Source organism: Melanotaenia boesemani, chromosome 2 (genome assembly GCF_017639745.1).
Source record: "Melanotaenia boesemani isolate fMelBoe1 chromosome 2, fMelBoe1.pri, whole genome shotgun sequence".
In the NCBI taxonomy this organism is placed as follows: Eukaryota; Metazoa; Chordata; class Actinopteri; order Atheriniformes; family Melanotaeniidae; genus Melanotaenia; species Melanotaenia boesemani.
The window spans coordinates 36,891,392-36,909,398 of record NC_055683.1 but is presented as its reverse complement, the minus strand read 5'-3'; the positions used below and the strand labels follow the sequence as shown (position 1 = coordinate 36,909,398).

The window sequence follows — 18,007 nt, the reverse complement described above, 5'->3', positions numbered from 1 at the left end:
CCAGTCTATGGTTCAACAGCTTCTAGAAGCACCTTCACAGCAATAACCCTTTCATGCATGCATTAATAGAAAAAAGTGTCACATTTTACTTCTACAGACACGTGCAATGATTCTTTTTTGTTTTTAAATATATTTACTTTGTATTTATTTAAATGTATTTTATAAAATATTTGTTAAATATATTATCATAATTGTATAATATACTTTATAAAAATGATCACTGTATTTTCTTTTTTCTGTTTATCACTGAGGCAAACTTAATTCAAATTTAGCAATGAGACATCTCTGAGAAAACACAGCAGACAATCATCAAGAGCACCTGTGCGAAGAAAAACTGCAAAGAATTTGATGAGCAGTTAACTGAGGCTGGATCAGAAGTGCTGGAGTTAGAAACATCTAAAACATGCAGCGTAGGGACTGAGAAACACTGCTGTAGAGGAGCTACCACTGATGATGATCAATGAGTCACGTTCATTCTAGTAGCAGGATCTGGCTGCTACCTCCTTAATACCTCAGGAAGTAGTAGAAGAACTGTTTCTACTTTTGGCTCATCTGATGAAAACCTTTGAGCTGAAGTGTGGTTTCTTTCTTCCATGGTATTTGAAGCATGATCTTATAACAAAGTTAATGAAATTTTAAGAATTGTTGTGTCATGAAATAGTCAGAAAACCTGTGAATAGATAGAAAATAATAATTCTGCTGAACACGACAGGACTCAGTTGCTGCAGCTGGGGCCAAGGTGAGGACAGATTGTAGTTAGTGCTTCTGCTGCTGCTCAGGCTTTTGTTTTATTCATATCAATCTGAATAAAGATTAATAGTTCAAAACAAACATTTTATAGAAAATGCTGCCCTTGTATTTTTCCTATCTTCCAACAAATCCTCTGTAACACTGATTGAGAGTTACAGCTGCTCCTATTCAGCTCATTTCCTCCAGCGGTGAACTATCTGCTGTCTGTTTAGTCAGGATTTATAGCTGCTTGACCCCTGAACTCTGCTGCTCTGATGCATCGCAAGCTGTCAGATGGGGAGGCAATTTTATGGAAAATGTAAATGGACTGTCTTTTTCTGGGGAAGAAAGAAAAAAGAACCTGCAGAATCTGATGGAAAGCATTAAATTCTAATGATTTATAAGCTGTTTGTCTGCCTTATTCTCCTTCCAGCAGCAGTCAGGATCTCTGGCCTATGTGAGTACAAACCCCATGCAGACACATTTATACATTATTTTTAAACAGCTGCAGTTGTATGTATGTAATCTGTGTAGAGGTAGACACATAAACTAGTCTTGGGCTGCAGGGAGAGCTGGAAAAGCAGCTGCTGCAGGCTAATCCCATCTTGGAGGCCTTCGGCAACGCTAAGACCATCAAGAATGATAACTCCTCGCGGTTTGTAAGTGTTTTCATCCAATAAATGAAAGAAATCCAGCAGCGATGCTGAAGTTTCCACAGTGAGGTTTCATACAGCTGCTGTCATCCACAGGGAAAGTTCATCAAACTCAACTTTGACGTGACCGGCTTTCTTGTCGGAGCAACTATCGACACCTGTATCCTTTTCTTTTGTCCATTTTGAACAACATAAGGCACAATCAGAAATAACAAATCACCTGGTTTTCAGCTTAACTTCTTCCTGCCCTGATCAGACCTGCTGGAGAAGTCGCGCTGCATTCGTCAGGCCAACACTGAGAGAGCCTTTCACATCTTCTACTACATGGTGGCAGGAGCCAAAGACAAGATGAGGGGTGAGAAAATCTGGGAAAACTTACTTCTTTCTAAAGCGTCATCTAAGAATTAGCCTATTTACAGCTGTTTTCTAACAAGCTGACAGGAGACGGTCAGCTGACAGTTTCCTCAGGTCTTCATGAAATGCCTGAGACATGTTTGTTTTTCTAATACTTGTATTTTTTTTTTTTTTTTCAGGGAAGTGAAAAACAAATAGGCAACAGCTGACAGGACAGTGTAGAGAAAAAGAATAAATAATAATAATTTAAAATAAAAATAGTAATAATTAAAAATTCATTAATGTAATAAAACTTTTCACAACAAAACAGCAAAAGTAAGACATGATTTCTGATTCTGGCTGCTAGCTCCAGAGTTTCTGTCCTACAGTGATGAGACAGACATCTTTGGAATCAGCAGAGTCTCTGATTTCATATGACACCTTGTTTGTGTGGTTTGCTTGAAGCGGTGAAATTATCAGAAGCTCTACAGTGAACAGTGCTGTTCTCACGTTTTTCTTACATTCCCATATAATTGCTTCGGGTTTGAACTGTGTTTGGTTTGGATGCCAATGCTTGGTAGAGTCTTTTAGCTGAGCTTCTCCCCATCATGTTGCTATGCTACATGTTAGCATTGCTACTTCCTGCTGTCTACAAAGATCTTCGGGATCTCGTGCTTCCCCTGTACAGGTGGGTCTCATGAAGATGAGGTTAAAGTAAAAGTAAAAGCCCTGTGTGAGAGAAACACGAGGAAGAGATGTGAGGATGCTGAAGCAGAAATAATCAGTCAAAGATGGAAGATGGGAACTGATTTCCTGGTCACAGATGAGAGAAATCTAGTTCTCTGATGATGACTCTGCATTGTAGAGGAGCTGCTGCTGGAGGACTTCGGCAGTTATCGTTTCCTGATCGCGGGTCATGTTGAAATTCCCGGCCAGGAGGACGACGAGCTGTTTGAAGAGACTCTGGAGGCCATGGAGATCATGGGCTTCACCGAGGAGGAGAGATTAGGTACAGAGATCCTTTCAAATCCTGCTGAATTCCTTCACTTATCGCTTTATTAAGCCTTCAGTGTTTAGTGAGAACACATGTAGAAACTTTTCATCTTCAAACCTCTCCTTGGCTGCTCTTGTTCTCTGCAGGGATGTTGAAGGTGGTGTCCACTGTGCTCCAGCTGGGCAACATCAAGTTTGAGAAGGAGAGGAACAGTGAGCAGGCCACCATGCCCGACAACACCGGTAAACCATTCAGAAAAAAACACCTCCACAAGCTCTGTAAATTTATATCATACCTTCTCTGACATGTATCACAAATGCATCACAGCGGCCCAGAAGGTGTGCCACTTGCAGGGCATCAATGTGACCGACTTCACCCGAGCTATCCTCACGCCCAGGATCAAAGTGGGGAGGGAGGTGGTGCAGAAGGCTCAGACCAAGCAGCAGGTACTGGAAAACTAAGCAAACATCAATGAAGAAACACAGAAATCAAACAATATTCCTTTAATATTCCTTCACCATCTTCAGGTTGACTTTGCAGTGGAGGCTCTGGCTAAGGCCATGTACGAGCGTCTGTTTCTCTGGATCCTAGCCAGAGTCAACAAAACTCTGGACAAGAGTAAGAGACAGTCTGCATCCTTCCTGGGCATCCTGGACATCGCTGGCTTTGAGATTTTTGAGGTGAATTCTTCGTGACCGACGTGCGTTTTTGTTCAGTTATATTCCCATCGTTTTTGGCTCATCAACCTCTCGTTTCCAGGACAACTCGTTTGAGCAGCTCTGCATCAACTACACCAACGAGCGTCTGCAGCAGCTCTTCAACCACACCATGTTCATAATGGAGCAGGAGGAGTACAAGAGGGAGGGCATCGAGTGGAACTTCATCGACTTCGGCCTCGATCTGCAGCCCTGCATCGAGCTCATCGAGAGGCCGGTCAGCACAACCGCAAACACATGATGTGTTTCAATTGTTGCATGCACATCCTCGTAAAGAATCCCTCAGTGTTGTTCAGATGTGCATTTTTATGGCCAAAAATAATTAAGCTTTAAGTTTTTGTATCCTACTACTGCAGTTAGTAATCACCTATAAACTATTTGGTGCAACATTCTCCCAAGAAAAATAAATAAATTTTTATTTAAAAATATATTTGAATTAAAGTAAATTACATTTAGTTTATAAATAAAGTCAATTAAATGTAATTTAAGTTCATTTAAAACTTCTCACCCTAATTCAAAACAAACTTTAACAGTAAATCCGTACAGTGATAACTTTCCAGCAATGATCTTCTGTATTCTTCGATGCCCTGCAGAACAACCCTCCAGGCATCCTGGCCCTTCTGGATGAGGAGTGCTGGTTCCCCAAAGCCACCGACATGTCGTTCGTAGACAAGCTGCTGAACACCCACACAGGTCACGTGAAGTTCTCCAAACCAAAACAGCACAAAGACAAACTGATGTTCTCTGTGTTGCACTACGCCGGAAAGGTGAGGATCACTGGAAGCTTCAGGAAACTGACAACAATCTCAGTAACTGAAACACTGGTGTAAATACCAGCTGGAGAAGCAAATAAGGATTTATCCGCCTCTGATAATAGTCCTGAATAAAAAATTCCTTTCTGTTTGAGTAACACTTGTTAGTGACGGCATTGTCCAGCTGTTCTAAACCAGAACAACATAATTCTTCTATTTCCAGGTGGATTATAATGCAGCCAGCTGGCTGACGAAGAACATGGATCCTCTGAATGATAATGTTACGGCTCTGCTCAACAACTCCTCCAGCAACTTTATCCAGGACCTTTGGAAAGACGGTGTGTTCTTCACAACACACTTAAACACACATTAAATGTAAATCCATGGTTATAAGATATATAAATCTTTACTTTCAGTGGATCGAGTTGTGGGTTTGGATACAATCACCAAAATGTCTGAGAGCTCTGTGCCGAGCTCCACCAAGTCCAAAAAAGGCATGTTTCGCACGGTGGGTCAGCTGTACAAAGAGTCTCTGGGTAAACTGATGACCACGCTGCACAACACGCAGCCCAACTTCGTCCGCTGCATCATTCCCAACCACGAGAAGAGGGTGAGAGGTGGTCTTTATCTGCATCTGTCTGCAGGCTGGTGTCACAGTTGGTCTGTACATTCAGTTTGTTGCTGCTCTGCTGCAGGCTGGTAAGATGGACTCCCACCTGGTGCTGGAGCAGCTCAGGTGTAACGGGGTGCTGGAGGGCATTCGGATCTGCAGGCAGGGATTTCCAAACCGCATCGTGTTCCAAGAGTTCAGGCAGAGGTGAGGAGGATCATTGTTTAAGTTCAGAGGCATCAGTGATGAACAAAAGAAAACCAGGACAAGGAGCAGTTTTCACTTGAACAGGAAATAAATTTAACATTATACACAAGGGGAAAACTAGTAAACAAAAAAAATAAAGATGCAGTTGATTCAGAAATCAAGCAAAGACTAAACCAACACCCAGAGACCGTGGCAAAAACTACCACAGTTTCTAAACAGAATCTGCGACAAAGCCCACTCTGCTTTTCCAGTTTCCTCCAGTATCTCTGAGATGGTAAAGAGCTACTCCAGTGTCTGTGGCTATGAAGAAAGCTTCATTGTTCCTCATAAAATCTGAGGTTAGGTACTGAGATGAATTCTCCTCTTCGGTACCCACGGAGGCTGAGAAATGTGAAACTTTGGGACCTTCTTGTAAAGTCTGACAGTAATATCGTTCACAGCACTGTGATATAAAAACTGTATTTTAACATTTTTATAACCCCTAGTTTAGAGTAAGGCAAGACAAATTTATTTGTTTAGCACATTTCATTTATAAAACAACCCAATGTGCTGATGTCATCAGCAAAACTGTGATCATATTTTTGGTTTGTTTCCATGATAGGACCTAGTGGGAGCATGCTGAAGAATAGGAGGTCCAACATGGAGCCTTGGCAATTGCACACGAAATATTTGATTATATCTATAGTTACCATCTAATACAAAGTAATGTTATGCTCTCCTTTCTGGTCTATCCAAGAAAACCATAGCATCCCCTACAGCTCCTACAGATAGAGTTCTGACCGGGACCAGGAGGAGAGAACACATTACTCCAATTTTAAAGTCTCTGCACTATCTTCCTGTTTGTTTTTTGATTGATATTTGGTAAGAACCAAAATTTAGAGTGAGAGGGCTTATAGCCACCATGGTCCTATGGAAGAGCGTTCCTGAATACCTGATGGAAGCAAAGTCTTGGATTTTTTAATTCAGACTGAAAACTCACCTTTTCAGCTTAAGTTGATTTACCCTGTTATGCATTTTAATGCCCATAAATAATAAAAAAATAAAGAATTAAGTTTTTGTAGTCCTACTCCTGTTATTAGTAATGCCCTATCAATTTTATTTAATTTCTTTTTATTTATTTTCTGATGTGATTTATGCAATTTTTTTATTCACTATCTTTTGTTCTGCTTCTATCAACTTTATTTTGAATGTTTTATTTTTTTACTTTATTGAACTTACTAATTTACTTTATTTTACTTATTCCTTGTACTTATTTTTATGGTTTGGTTTTGATGTTCATTTTTAGGTCTCTGTTTTTTCTAAAGATAGTCCTTCCTTGTGTGTGTGGGTGGGTCAGGCTGACTTGACACAGAAACCTTTTTGTTTTATTTTTATTTTTGTACAGCACTAAGCAGCAAAATATATAAAAAGTGCTGTATAAATAAAGATTGATGTATCAGTTTGATTGAGTTCCTGACTTTCAAGTAGGATTCAAACTCATTCAGAACTGGGCCCATTCAATTTCCCTGTTGGTCTAATAGATCTAGCAGAAGTGCAGTGGATGTTTGTTTGAATTTAAAGGAAAGTGATGGAGGCTGATGTTTTGTTTGCAGGTACGAGATCCTGGCTGCCAACGCCATCCCTAAAGGCTTCATGGACGGGAAACAAGCATGCTGTCTGATGGTGAGCACGATGAAAATATGCACTTCAATTCTTATCAGACTCAACTAACAACAACAACAAACTCCTTCTCTTGTCTTCAGGTGAAGCATCTGGATCTGGACCCCAACCTGTATCGCATCGGTCAGAGTAAGATGTTCTTCAGGACGGGAGTTTTGGCTCAGCTAGAGGAAGAGCGAGACCTCAAAATGACGGTTGTCATCATCTCCTTCCAGGCTCAAGCGCGAGGCTTCCTGAGCCGCAAGTAAGACAGACACATCAGAGGAGGTTCATCTTGGATCCTCTAGCCGGCTTAAGAAGACTTACATTTCATTCTCCTTCTTATTTATCAGGGCTTTCAGTAAACGTCAGCAGCAGCTGAGTGCCATGAAGGTCATCCAAAGGAACTGCGCATGTTATCTCAAACTAAAGAACTGGCAGTGGTGGAGGCTTTTCACTAAGGTTATACAAAGCTTACTCTTACCTGCGGCTGCTTTCACCTTTCTTTACTCTAAAATTAAGCTTGTTTTTTTTTTCTTTTTTTTGATGGGGTTCAGGTAAAGCCACTACTGCAGGTGACCAGACAAGAAGAGGAAATGGGTCAGAAGGAAGAGGAGCTAAAGGCGGCCAAAGAGGTGGCGGTCAAGGCTGAGGCCCAACTGAAGGACATCACTCAGAAACACACACAGGTAAAACAAAAAAAAAATTCACATCTATTCACATTTTATTCAACAACCAGAGTGAACAGGATCATGAGAGACTCTCATCATCCTAACAACGGTCTGTTTGCCGGTGCCTAAGACTCATTAAGGCGAACACAGAGAGACTCAGGAGGAGCTGTGAACTCTACCCTGTAGTGACACTGGCCAGTGTCTTTTTAAGTTTACTACCGTGTTGTGGTTTTTGTGCTAGTGGTAAATGGGTGCGCACAGCCTCAGATGCATGTACGACTGCATTTCACTGCCATGTACATCTGACAAATAAACAACCTGAAACATCTTTTTACATTAAAAAGCAAACCATTGGAGGGATGATGGGCTTTTGTTTGCAGCTGATTGAGGAGCGGGCCCAGCTAGAGTCAAAGCTGCAGGCGGAGACGGAGCTGTACACTGAGGCAGAGGAGATGAGGGTGCGTCTGGAGGCCAAGAAGCAGGAGCTGGAGGAGGTTCTGCATGAGATGGAAGCCCGGCTGGAGGAAGAGGAGGAGCGGAGCATCTCCCTGCAGCAGGAGAAGAAGGACATGGAGCAGCAACTACAGGTCTTACTCATTTTTATTTATCTAGTACAATTATTTCTAATGTTTATTTTCCAGGAAAAACTTTAGAATTTATTGTTTAGTGAAATAATTTTTTTAAAAAAGAAAAATTATACAACAAATAATGGTTTAGAGCCAAATTTTCCCTCATCATTTCATTAATCTGCATCATCTGCAACCCTGAACATTTTCTGTTCAGGATTTTTATGAATCCTGAAAACTGGTGAAAAACTGTTATAATAAAGAAGCTACACATATAACACGTTTCCCTAAAGATCCCTGACTTTGTTTTACTAGGACTTTACATATTTGTATTTCATTCAGCTGATGGAGGCCCACATCGCAGTAGAGGAGGACGCTCGACAGAAGCTGCAGCTGGAGAAAGCTGCTGTGGAGGGGAAGGTGAAGAAACTGGACGAGAACATCCTGTTCATGGAAGACCAGAACAACAAACTGCAGAAGGTATCAAATGCGCAGCGTTGTCGACTGCTGTGGCAGAAGACTTTATGAACTTGTGCTTTCATGTCTTCATTTTCAGGAGCGAAAGCTTCTGGAGGAGCGGATGGCTGACATGAGCTCAAACCTGGCCGAGGAGGAGGAGAAGTCCAAGAATCTGACAAAGCTAAAGAGCAAACATGAGTCCATGATCTCCGACCTGGAAGGTCAGTACTTTAAATCATGTCTTTTGTAGCAATTTAATGAGATGATCTTTTTCTGAATTTTAAAATCTACTAGTTGAATCAGAAATTCAACATAAAGATGTAGCACAGACTCCTGTTAATACAGAAAGCAGATGCACAGAAGGTGTTTTTGAGAAAGAGTAGTATGACAATATTCACATAAACCCTCTATAAAAACTGAATGTCACCCTGCATGTTCAGTTCGTTTGAAGAAGGAGGAGAAGGTTCGCCAGGACATGGAGAAGGCGAAGAGGAAGGTGGAGGCGGAAGTGGCTGACCTACAGGAGCAGCATGCTGACCTGCAGGCACAACTAGCCGAGCTCAGAGCTCAGCTAGCTGCAAAGGAAGAGGAACTCCAGGCCACGCAAGCCCGGTGAGAGGGAATTTACTGCAAGTTGTAATCAGAAAGATAATGTTTATCCTCCAACCATATGTCTAGGGTCAGAACTAGAAGAAAGGAATTCCAGTCTTAATCTTATTCTTCCCAACAAACCTTTTCCGTGACCACACACTGTCTGTTACATGATCGCTGTTTTAAATCATGTTATTTTAGTATAACATGCATGCATGTTATGATGTTATGCTGAAAAAAAAAAAAAAACCCCGTATGTGAACTTAATAGAATTATGGAAATAATTTCCACCTAAATGAAATCCTTTAATTTAATTTGAAAGAATTAAGTTGAGTAAATTAATGTAAATATTCTGGGTCAACTTTATGTATTTGGGTTACTGCTAGTAAATTAGCTTGGTTAGTCCAACCACCGTATCCCCCTACCATATACCCTTCAGTCCTGAATGAACACTTTACTATGCACTTAACCAGGAGCAATATGATATATTGTGTGCAAAACAGGCCAGTGGCCAATCAGACTTCATCTCCTCTGCATTGCGTTTGCTATAGGTTTGTTGTTGTAGTACTCTATTTTTTATTTGAGTTTATACATAGGTCTTTTTATATTGTTAACTACTTATTGGGCTAAATCTGGGACCTTGAAATCTCTCCAATGACATTCTGACATGATTCAGGAGAATGTTCTGTTACTAATGTTAGTCTTAACCTCATCATTTTCTGTGGTTGCTATTAAATTCAGGTTCTCTGTGGTGTCGCACAAGCAATTTTGGGGCCTTTTCTGTTTCGTTTATATCTGCTCCATCTTTAGTATAATTTAACCTCTGTTAATGATGTCTCTTATCACTGCTATGCTAAAGATATTCGGTTGTATATTTCTTTTAAAGTCCATGATGATTTTAAGATTCACATCTTTCTCAGGTGCTTGGAAAATTTCAGCCATCCAGCTAGGTCTGGTCTGCTAGGCCACCCAGGAGCTTGATTTGAGTTTATCATTTCTTCTTTCTGATTTTTGTCTTGATAGGTGCTCTACAAATAAAAATTTGCTTACTTATGTTCACCTAACAAGTTAATATTTTGAGTGCAGTTTGGAGGAGGAGAGCAGTCAGCGAGGGGCAGCGGTGAAGAAGGTTCGGGAGTTGGAGGCGCTGATCTCGGAGCTGCAGGAGGATTTGGAAGCAGAGAGGTTGGCGAGGGGGAAGGTTGAGGCAGCTCGACGGGACCTCGGGGAGGAGCTTAACGCTCTGCGGACCGAGCTGGAAGATAGTCTGGACACCACTGCTGCCCAGCAGGAACTACGGTTTGTGAGAGACGACATATTCCATGTTTATGCCATTTAATTAACCTTTTTTTATGTATGATTGTCTTTGTTCTTAGCTGCCAACTTTAGAGCCAGTCTACAGAAAAAAGGCAGACATTAAATGGCACAAAGTTCCTTTCCAAGACTAAACTATAAAGAAGAGTGTCATCTGCATAAAAGTTTACGTGACTGCAAATGCTGTTGGCAGGGCAAAGCGAGAGCAAGAGGTGGCCATGTTGAAGAAAGCTATGGAAGATGAGGGCCGGAGCCATGAGACCCAAATCCAGGACCTGAGACAGAAACATAACCAGGCTGTGGAGGAGCTCACTGAGCAGCTGGAGCAGGCCAAGAGAGTCAGCTCACTTTCCATTTTCAGTGTAGTGGACTCTAAAATCTTAAATATTCATCTTTTTCACTCATTCAGCACCATCTCTCTCCATCCAGGTGAGGGCTGGTCTGGAGAAAGCCAAACAAGCTCTGGAAAAGGAGTCAGCAGATTTGAGTGCTGACCTGAGATCTCTTGCTAGTGCCAAACAGGATGTGGAACACAAGAAGAAGAAGGTAGAAGGTCAACTGAACGACCTAAATTCACGTTTTAATGAGAGCGAGAGGCAGAGGAACGAACTCGGGGAGCGAGTCTCCAAGATGAATGTGAGTCTTTAAAGTATGTCAGCACTGCATCTACTCACCAGCTACTTTATCAGGTCCACCTTGTAATACAGGGTTGGATCCCCTTTTTTCCTCCAGAACTGCCTCAATTCTTGCTGTTAGATTTAACAAGGTGTTGGAAACATTCCTCAGAGATTTTGCTCCATATTGACATGGCAGCATCACACAGTTGCTGCAGATTTGTCAGCTACACATCTATGATGAAAATCTCCTTCTCACTGGATATTTTCTCCTCTTTAGACCATCCTCTGTAAATCCTAGAGATGGCTGTGTGTAAAAATCCTAGTAAATACTCAGACTAAAAACCATACCACATTTAAAGGCACTACAATTCTTTTTTCTCCTCATTTCAATGCTCAGTTTGAACCTCATTAGGCCATCTCGACCATCTCTATATGACTAAACGTACTGAATTGCTGCCATGTGAATGGCTGATTAGATATTTGTGATAACAAGCAATTTAACAGATATATCTAATAAAATGGTTAATAAATATAGATTCCACCTGTGACAGTACAAACAAATAATACACTGTTTAAAACCAATAATTCTGCTTTGATCCAACTTCTTCATAATTAAACCTGAACATTTTCAATGTATGAGTAAGGAACTGTGAAGAAAAAGAGATGAGTTCCACCATCATGGATGGCCTACCAGTACCAGATGATGCTGAAAGGAATGTAGTGGTCCAGAAGTTATGATTTTAACACATCTAAAAAGGATATTCTGACATGGAAAGCAGGCTACTGGATTATAAATTGTCAAGTGGAACAATTCTCTTCTTCCCTTCCAGGTGGAACTGGATAGTGTGACAGGTCTGCTGAACGAAGCCGAGGGAAAGAACATCAAACTGAGTAAAGACTTTTCCAGTCTGTCCTCTCAACTTCAGGACACACAGGTGAGGGTCCACCCAAAGACACACCACTGCTAAATACTCTCATTTATCCATGGACAAAATTAAATTACCAGCTCTTTACTCGCTTAGGAGCTGCTGTCTGAGGAGACACGTCAGAAACTGAATCTGTCTGGACGTCTGCGTCAGATGGAAGAGGAGAGGAACAGTCTGATGGAACAGCTGGAGGAGGAGACGGAGGCCAAACGGGCCGTGGAGAGGCAGGTCTCCAGCCTCAACATGCAGGTTGGTAACTCAGACATGAGAAGACATGTAGAGTGTATAAAAACCTCTTGATGTTGTCGTTGTCCACCCTCTGTCAGCTGTCTGACCACAAGAAGAAGCTGGATGAGCTGTCGGGGACGGTGGAGTTGCTGGAGGAGGGGAAGAGGCGTCTGCAGCGTGAGCTGGAGGAGGCTAACAGCGAGTACGAGGAGAAGGCCTCAGCTTACGACAAGCTGGAGAAGAGCCGAAGCCGTCTGCAGCAGGAGCTGGAGGACATCCTGGTGGACCTGGACAGCCAACGGCAGCTCGTCTCCAACCTGGAAAAGAAGCAGAAAAAGTTTGATCAGGTCTGGACAAATCTGGCGGTCAAAGAGGAGATTAGAGAGAGATTCATGTTATTGATCATCTAGATTTGGTTGTAATCTTCTAAAGTGGTCTTCATCAAATGTTCCGCAGCTTTCTGAAGTTTTTATTTTAGCTGCTTTTTTTCACTCAGCCCAGTCCTTAAGCTATTTAACACCAGTCAGTCTATGGTTAAACTCTCTCCTGTGGTCATCATCTGCAGGTAGTGACCTTAAGATTGCGATCAGAAATACAAGCAGCTGAAATAAGCTTCCTCATTAAAGTAGAGCTACTACTCCTCTACATGGAGAGAATCCCACTGAGGTGGTTTGGGCATCAGTTCAAGATACCTTCTGGATGCCTCCTTGGGGAAGGTGTTTCCAGGACTCCTTGGCTTAGAAATGCCTTGGGGAAATGGAGTAGGTGACTAGACAGAAATGGTACATGGTCTGTATTATATAGTGCTTTTATCCAAAGCACTTTACATATACGTCACATTCACGCACTGATGGCGGAAGCTGAGTGTCTTGCTCAGGTACAACTCAACATGAGCTTGCCGAGCCAGGATCAAAACTGGCAACCCTTGAGCTACAGGATGACCACTCTACCCACTGAGCCATGCCGATCCAGTCTGAGATAATAGATGGATGACTGTCACTTAACTCTGACTATGAATCATTCAGGAGGAAAAAAGGCTCCTGAAGGCAGAAACATCCAAAGAAGGGCTTTGGAAAGTTCTTCAAGGATCCTGGAGAACTATTCCTGGAGACTACCTAAAGAAAGGTTCAAACTGTGTTGGAGAATAAAGCTGCTCAAATCAAATTTTCACTTTCAAGCTCCTTAGAACTGTGTTTTTGGCGTATGTGCTCTATTTACACTTATATTTGCACATTTCAATTAACAGCCGAGGCTCTTTTTTGTTTGTCTGGAAGACTATCATGCAGTGAAAGTAGATATTAACTTTAGATAAAGAAGAAAGTTTAAATGACAAGAGAGGAATGATAAAATTATCTTCAAGCCTTCATCTCTGATCTCCTTTCTTGCGGTCATCAGATGCTGGCAGAGGAACGAGGTGTGTCCTCTAAGTTTGCAGAGGAGCGGGATCGAGCAGAGGCAGAGGCGAGGGAGAAGGAGACGAAGGTGTTAGCTCTGACCCGAGCGCTGGAGGAGATCCAGGTATCTCGGGAGGAGGCAGAGAAGACCATGAAGGTGCTCCGAGCTGAGATGGAGGATCTCATCAGCTCCAAAGATGACGTAGGAAAGAATGTAAGCAACAGCATCTGAAAAATGAATGCAACCTTCTGAGATGAGCATTTTAGAGATAGCTGGATGTATTTTCTGATTATTGATCAGGTCCATGACCTGGAGAAGGCAAAACGTAGCCTGGAGGCCATCGTAGAGGAGATGAGGACACAGATGGAGGAGCTGGAGGATGAGCTGCAGGTTGCTGAGGATGCCAAGCTGCGTCTGGAGGTCAACAGTCAGGCTCTCAAAGTGCAGCATGAGCGGGAGCTGCAGGGGCGTGAGGAGCTGGGAGAGGAGAAGAGGAAGCAGCTCCTGAGACAGGTGGAGTCTGATCACACTTTCTGTCATGTCAGCTTCTTCTTAACAGCAATACAACCTGTTAAATGTAGCTAAAATGAAGAATATATATATAAGAGAAAATTAGATGAGCACAAGGTTTCAAAGGAGTTTTAAATGCACTAACCCACATTTGGTTACAATCTGAGTTTTCAGGTGGATTGTGGTTTCTTCCTCAGGTGCGTGAGCTGGAGGCAGAGCTAGAGGAGGAGAGGAAGCAGCGAAGTCAGGCATCAGCCGGGAAGAAGAAGCTGGAGGGGGAGCTAAAGGACATGGAGGACCAGCTGGAGACCAGCAGCAGGGGGCGCGATGAGGCGCTCAAGCAGCTTCGCAAAATCCAGGTATGAACACACGGTTACTGTTTTTTTTTGTTTATGTTTACAAAGAAGAGACATTTTTTAAATGTCTTCACAGGGGCAGATGAAGGAGCTTCAGAGGGACTTGGAGGACTCTCGTGCAGCCCAGAAGGAGGTCCTCGCCTCAGCCAGGGAGTCTGAGCGTAGATCCAAGACCATGGAGGCAGAAATCCTCCAGCTGCATGAGGTGATGCTTTTCCCAAAGAAATACTTTCAAGATGCATCTGTTTTCTGGAGCTTAAGACAGTTTACTGCCCACAAACCCCACCAATAACTCCAGATAATGGGGAAGAATTTTACTACAAGCAGCACTGAGTTTTACTTCAACGGGAGCTCCTTGAAACGATTTTGTTTCAGATAAAAAGATCCGTTCTTTAGATGTTTCTCACCTTCCTGATGTTATCACTCCTTCATCTGTCCAGATGTTGGCAGCAGCTGAGAGAGCTCGGAAGCAGGTGGAGACGGAGAGGGACGAGCTGTCCGAGGAGCTGGCCAGTAACTCTTCAGGAAGGTGGGTTTTATCGGGTTTCAGTATGTAAAGTTTAGGTGATGAGCTTGAGTTCCAGTGGACACGTTGCTTCCTGCGGATTCAGTGAATTGTAAATATTATCCATCAAGAACCAGCAGCATTCAAAAGTTTAATGGTTGCTCTTTAGATTAACAGTCCAATACATGTTTTCATCAGATGGTACCTGTAGAAAACAGAAAGCAGAATTAACAGAAAATGATTGAATTCAATTATTGAGATAATGAATCTTACAGGATGAAAACAAGACTTGTGGCTCTGTAATCTGAGTTTCTTTATTTCTCGATCCTCCTCTTCAGGTCACTGCTGTCTGATGAAAAGCGTCGTGTGGAGACGAAGATCAGCCAGCTGGAGGAGGAGCTGGAGGAGGAGCAGGCCAACGTGGAGAGCCTGAACGAGCGGCTGAGGAAGAGCCAGCAGCTGGTAGGTTCAACCTGATGTTGAACTTCATTTCCAACCAGCGAAGCAGCAGGAGCCTCCTTCCTCATATTCTGGTCCTTTTATATTTTATTGTTTCTAATAACAGTATTTGTGCAGCAAAAAACACGAAACTGCCCCCATCTTGAGCTCAGCATCATCCAAAACTGACTCACAATCATCAAAAGGTCAATCTGATCTTGCATTTTTGGGGTCCTGAGGGGGACATGGTACCAGAGTTTCTGTTGTGAAATGACCTGTGACCACGTCCCTAATGCACGTTTGAGCTTGTTTAAAGTTTGTATTGGACTCGTCCCACCACCACAGAGAGAGGGATGACCAGATGAGTTTGAATACCATTTCTCTCATCATTATTGTAAATGTATTGTTGTATTGACTTTAAATAAAGTAAATAAACTTACTTTTTACATTTTCTATTTTAACACATTTTACAATACATCGGGGGATTAATAAAATACTTGTAATTTAATTTAATATAAAAGCAAATATTGTATATTTTCCAAATATCTTGCACTAACTTTTTCTTTTCTTGTTCTGTCTTGTCTGTGGTGGTGAAGGTGGAGCAGCTGGGAGCAGAGCTGGCAGCAGAGAGATCTTCCTCTCAGAGCAGGGAGGGATCCAGGCAGCAGCTGGAGAGACAAAACCGAGAGCTGAAGGCCAAACTGCAGGAGTTGGAGGGCCAGGGCCGCTCCAAGCTCAAGTCCACCATCGCTGCTCTGGAGGCCAAACTCAGAGAGGTGGAGGAGCAGCTGGAGGTGGAGAGCAGGTAACCTTTAATTCCAGCTCTGACAAACAGAAAAGAAAAGAAAAAAAAACCCTGATACCAAACTGCACTGTGTGGCTTACAGAGAGCGGCAGGCCAACGCCAAGAATCTGCGTCAGAAGGAGAAGAAGCTGAAGGATCTGAGCATCCAGCTGGAGGACGAGAGGAAGCAGGCGCAGCAGTTCAAAGACCAGGTGACGGATAAAGATGGAGGACAGGAGGCACCCACCAAATCAAAAACAATGTTTTACTTTCTGATTCTGTCTGTTCAAGGCGGAGAAGAGCAATGTGAGGGTGAAGCAGCTGAAGCACCAGCTGGAGGAGGTGGAGGAGGAGGCGCAGCGAGCGGCCGCCGCCCGAAGGAAACTCCAGAGGGAGCTGGACGAGGCGACGGAGGCCAACGACACCCTCAACAGAGACGTGTCTTCACTCAGGAGCAAACTGAGGTAACAAAAGTCCAGTCAAGCTAACAGTTTTACTGGTCCCAGTTAAGCTCTGAATCATAGGTTTCATGTGTAAGTTCACAGATTTATGGGAACATTATTTACATGGAGACTAAACATGAGACTGTGGCTATACCAGTGAAATAACAGTTTAATAACTATAAAGACGGGCAAATCCTCATTTTTTCCTTTGTTTTAGTGCGAAGAAAAACAAGTACACACTCAAGATGTTAACATTTAATTAATTATCCCTTCAGAAAACATTAACCTAATATATACATACATACATATATACATACATACATACATACATACATACATATATACATACATACATACATACATATATATATATATATATATATATATATATATACATATATATACAAAATAAATCTAATCCAGCTTTTAGCCTTCACACTTAAACCTGCACATTTTTAGCTTCTGCGTAAGAAGGAAAAGAGAAAAGTTGTGATGTTATTTTTCATTTTTTTCCTTTCATGTCCTGCTTCACCTGTTTTCAGACACACCTGATGTGTCCTCAGAGCTTCCTCCTCTTCCTCAGCCGGGGTTTTATTTCTTTAAAATTTCAGGGGCTTTAACTTTTTCTGATTTAATCTTGCTTGGCAGCAAACCCTCCTCTTCCTCTACTTCCCTCTCTTCCTCCTGATGTGTGGGGTTTTCCTCAGGCGTGGCGGCGGGGAGGTGGCGTTCAGCAGTCCCCGGAGCGGCGGCGGCGGCAGCAGCGTCATGAGCTCAGTAATGGGAGGCAGCGTCAGCCGGAGGATCAGGGAGAACTCCATAGAGCTGCAGGATGACGAGCCTTCCTCCCCATCTCCTCCTGCCCACACCTCCCATCTGGAGGAGGAGGAGTACACCTACCCACCTGAAGAGTAGACTGACCGCACACTTTGTTCCAAACATACTCATTTATACACTTTTAATTCCTAATATTCAGACTATACTTCTGTTTTTGTCTGTCAATAAATTCAATAATTATTCTAAACAAACAGATAAGAATCACATAAAAACAAATAATTGTGATTTTATTTATTTAACTTATAACTTCAAAGCTTTTCTGACATGAAAATGATGCTTCCAGCTTCTTAAATGTGAGATTTTTTCTTTGGAAAATTATACTGAAACGCTCAGTTATTTAAGATAAATCAAGATTTACCAGTCAATCAGTAATAAATGATTTAAAGTCTTCTGCTGCAGCTTCACGTTTTTGCATTTATTGACTCGTGTTTTGTCTTGAGTATTCACCTTTCTCTCAAATTACTTGGATTTGTTTAGTTTAAGTAAATCCTAGTGAGTTATAAAGTTGGAAATGTTTCAGGTTTCTTCTTTTTTTATTAACTCTGCTTCCATAAATCCCAGATTTCAGTTTTCAATGGACAGGTTCATGCTGCATTCATGTCAGCTGGGAAAACAGAAGTTTGACTGGTATAATAAATACCTGGATGATCTAGTTCTAGCATTTAAAGCTACAATGCAGCAGCTTACACAGTGAAACCAAACTTCTTAATCTAATAAAACATTTGATGAAACACA

General features: G+C 42.2%; 1 protein-coding gene and 1 long non-coding RNA gene across 3 annotated transcripts in view; one reads left to right on the top strand and one right to left on the bottom strand.

The window, feature by feature from the left end:
- Positions 1-11,346, bottom strand: part of LOC121634098 — a 12,776-nt gene extending 1,430 nt beyond the window's left edge. Inside the window, exons 1-2 of the long non-coding RNA XR_006009176.1 lie at positions 11,297-11,346; positions 10,195-10,196 (exon numbers count right to left, since the gene is read on the bottom strand). This is a non-coding gene — a long non-coding RNA (uncharacterized LOC121634098). The remainder of the gene's footprint in view (positions 1-10,194; positions 10,197-11,296) is intronic.
- LOC121634041 (myosin-11-like) overlaps positions 1-18,007 on the top strand; it is a 23,676-nt gene extending 5,669 nt beyond the window's left edge. Inside the window, exons 7-44 of one of the 2 annotated variants that reach the window (XM_041976440.1) lie at positions 713-739; positions 1,163-1,186; positions 1,296-1,388; positions 1,479-1,542; positions 1,639-1,737; positions 2,581-2,724; positions 2,856-2,951; positions 3,037-3,155; positions 3,237-3,389; positions 3,469-3,642; positions 4,019-4,192; positions 4,401-4,515; positions 4,594-4,787; positions 4,873-4,994; positions 6,587-6,656; positions 6,737-6,897; positions 6,986-7,094; positions 7,190-7,321; positions 7,684-7,890; positions 8,212-8,349; positions 8,426-8,549; positions 8,769-8,940; positions 10,006-10,218; positions 10,427-10,571; positions 10,663-10,869; positions 11,681-11,785; positions 11,873-12,025; positions 12,103-12,351; positions 13,400-13,612; positions 13,700-13,912; positions 14,107-14,268; positions 14,342-14,470; positions 14,706-14,794; positions 15,109-15,232; positions 15,805-16,013; positions 16,096-16,204; positions 16,284-16,456; positions 17,143-18,007. In XM_041976440.1, the coding sequence (XP_041832374.1) occupies positions 713-739; positions 1,163-1,186; positions 1,296-1,388; positions 1,479-1,542; positions 1,639-1,737; positions 2,581-2,724; positions 2,856-2,951; positions 3,037-3,155; positions 3,237-3,389; positions 3,469-3,642; positions 4,019-4,192; positions 4,401-4,515; positions 4,594-4,787; positions 4,873-4,994; positions 6,587-6,656; positions 6,737-6,897; positions 6,986-7,094; positions 7,190-7,321; positions 7,684-7,890; positions 8,212-8,349; positions 8,426-8,549; positions 8,769-8,940; positions 10,006-10,218; positions 10,427-10,571; positions 10,663-10,869; positions 11,681-11,785; positions 11,873-12,025; positions 12,103-12,351; positions 13,400-13,612; positions 13,700-13,912; positions 14,107-14,268; positions 14,342-14,470; positions 14,706-14,794; positions 15,109-15,232; positions 15,805-16,013; positions 16,096-16,204; positions 16,284-16,456; positions 17,143-17,350 (5,412 nt within the window). In that variant the 3' untranslated portion in view covers positions 17,351-18,007. The remainder of the gene's footprint in view (positions 1-712; positions 740-1,162; positions 1,187-1,295; positions 1,389-1,478; positions 1,543-1,638; positions 1,738-2,580; positions 2,725-2,855; positions 2,952-3,036; positions 3,156-3,236; positions 3,390-3,468; positions 3,643-4,018; positions 4,193-4,400; positions 4,516-4,593; positions 4,788-4,872; positions 4,995-6,586; positions 6,657-6,736; positions 6,898-6,985; positions 7,095-7,189; positions 7,322-7,683; positions 7,891-8,211; positions 8,350-8,425; positions 8,550-8,768; positions 8,941-10,005; positions 10,219-10,426; positions 10,572-10,662; positions 10,870-11,680; positions 11,786-11,872; positions 12,026-12,102; positions 12,352-13,399; positions 13,613-13,699; positions 13,913-14,106; positions 14,269-14,341; positions 14,471-14,705; positions 14,795-15,108; positions 15,233-15,804; positions 16,014-16,095; positions 16,205-16,283; positions 16,457-17,142) is intronic. The other variant, XM_041976447.1, reaches the window with a different exon arrangement.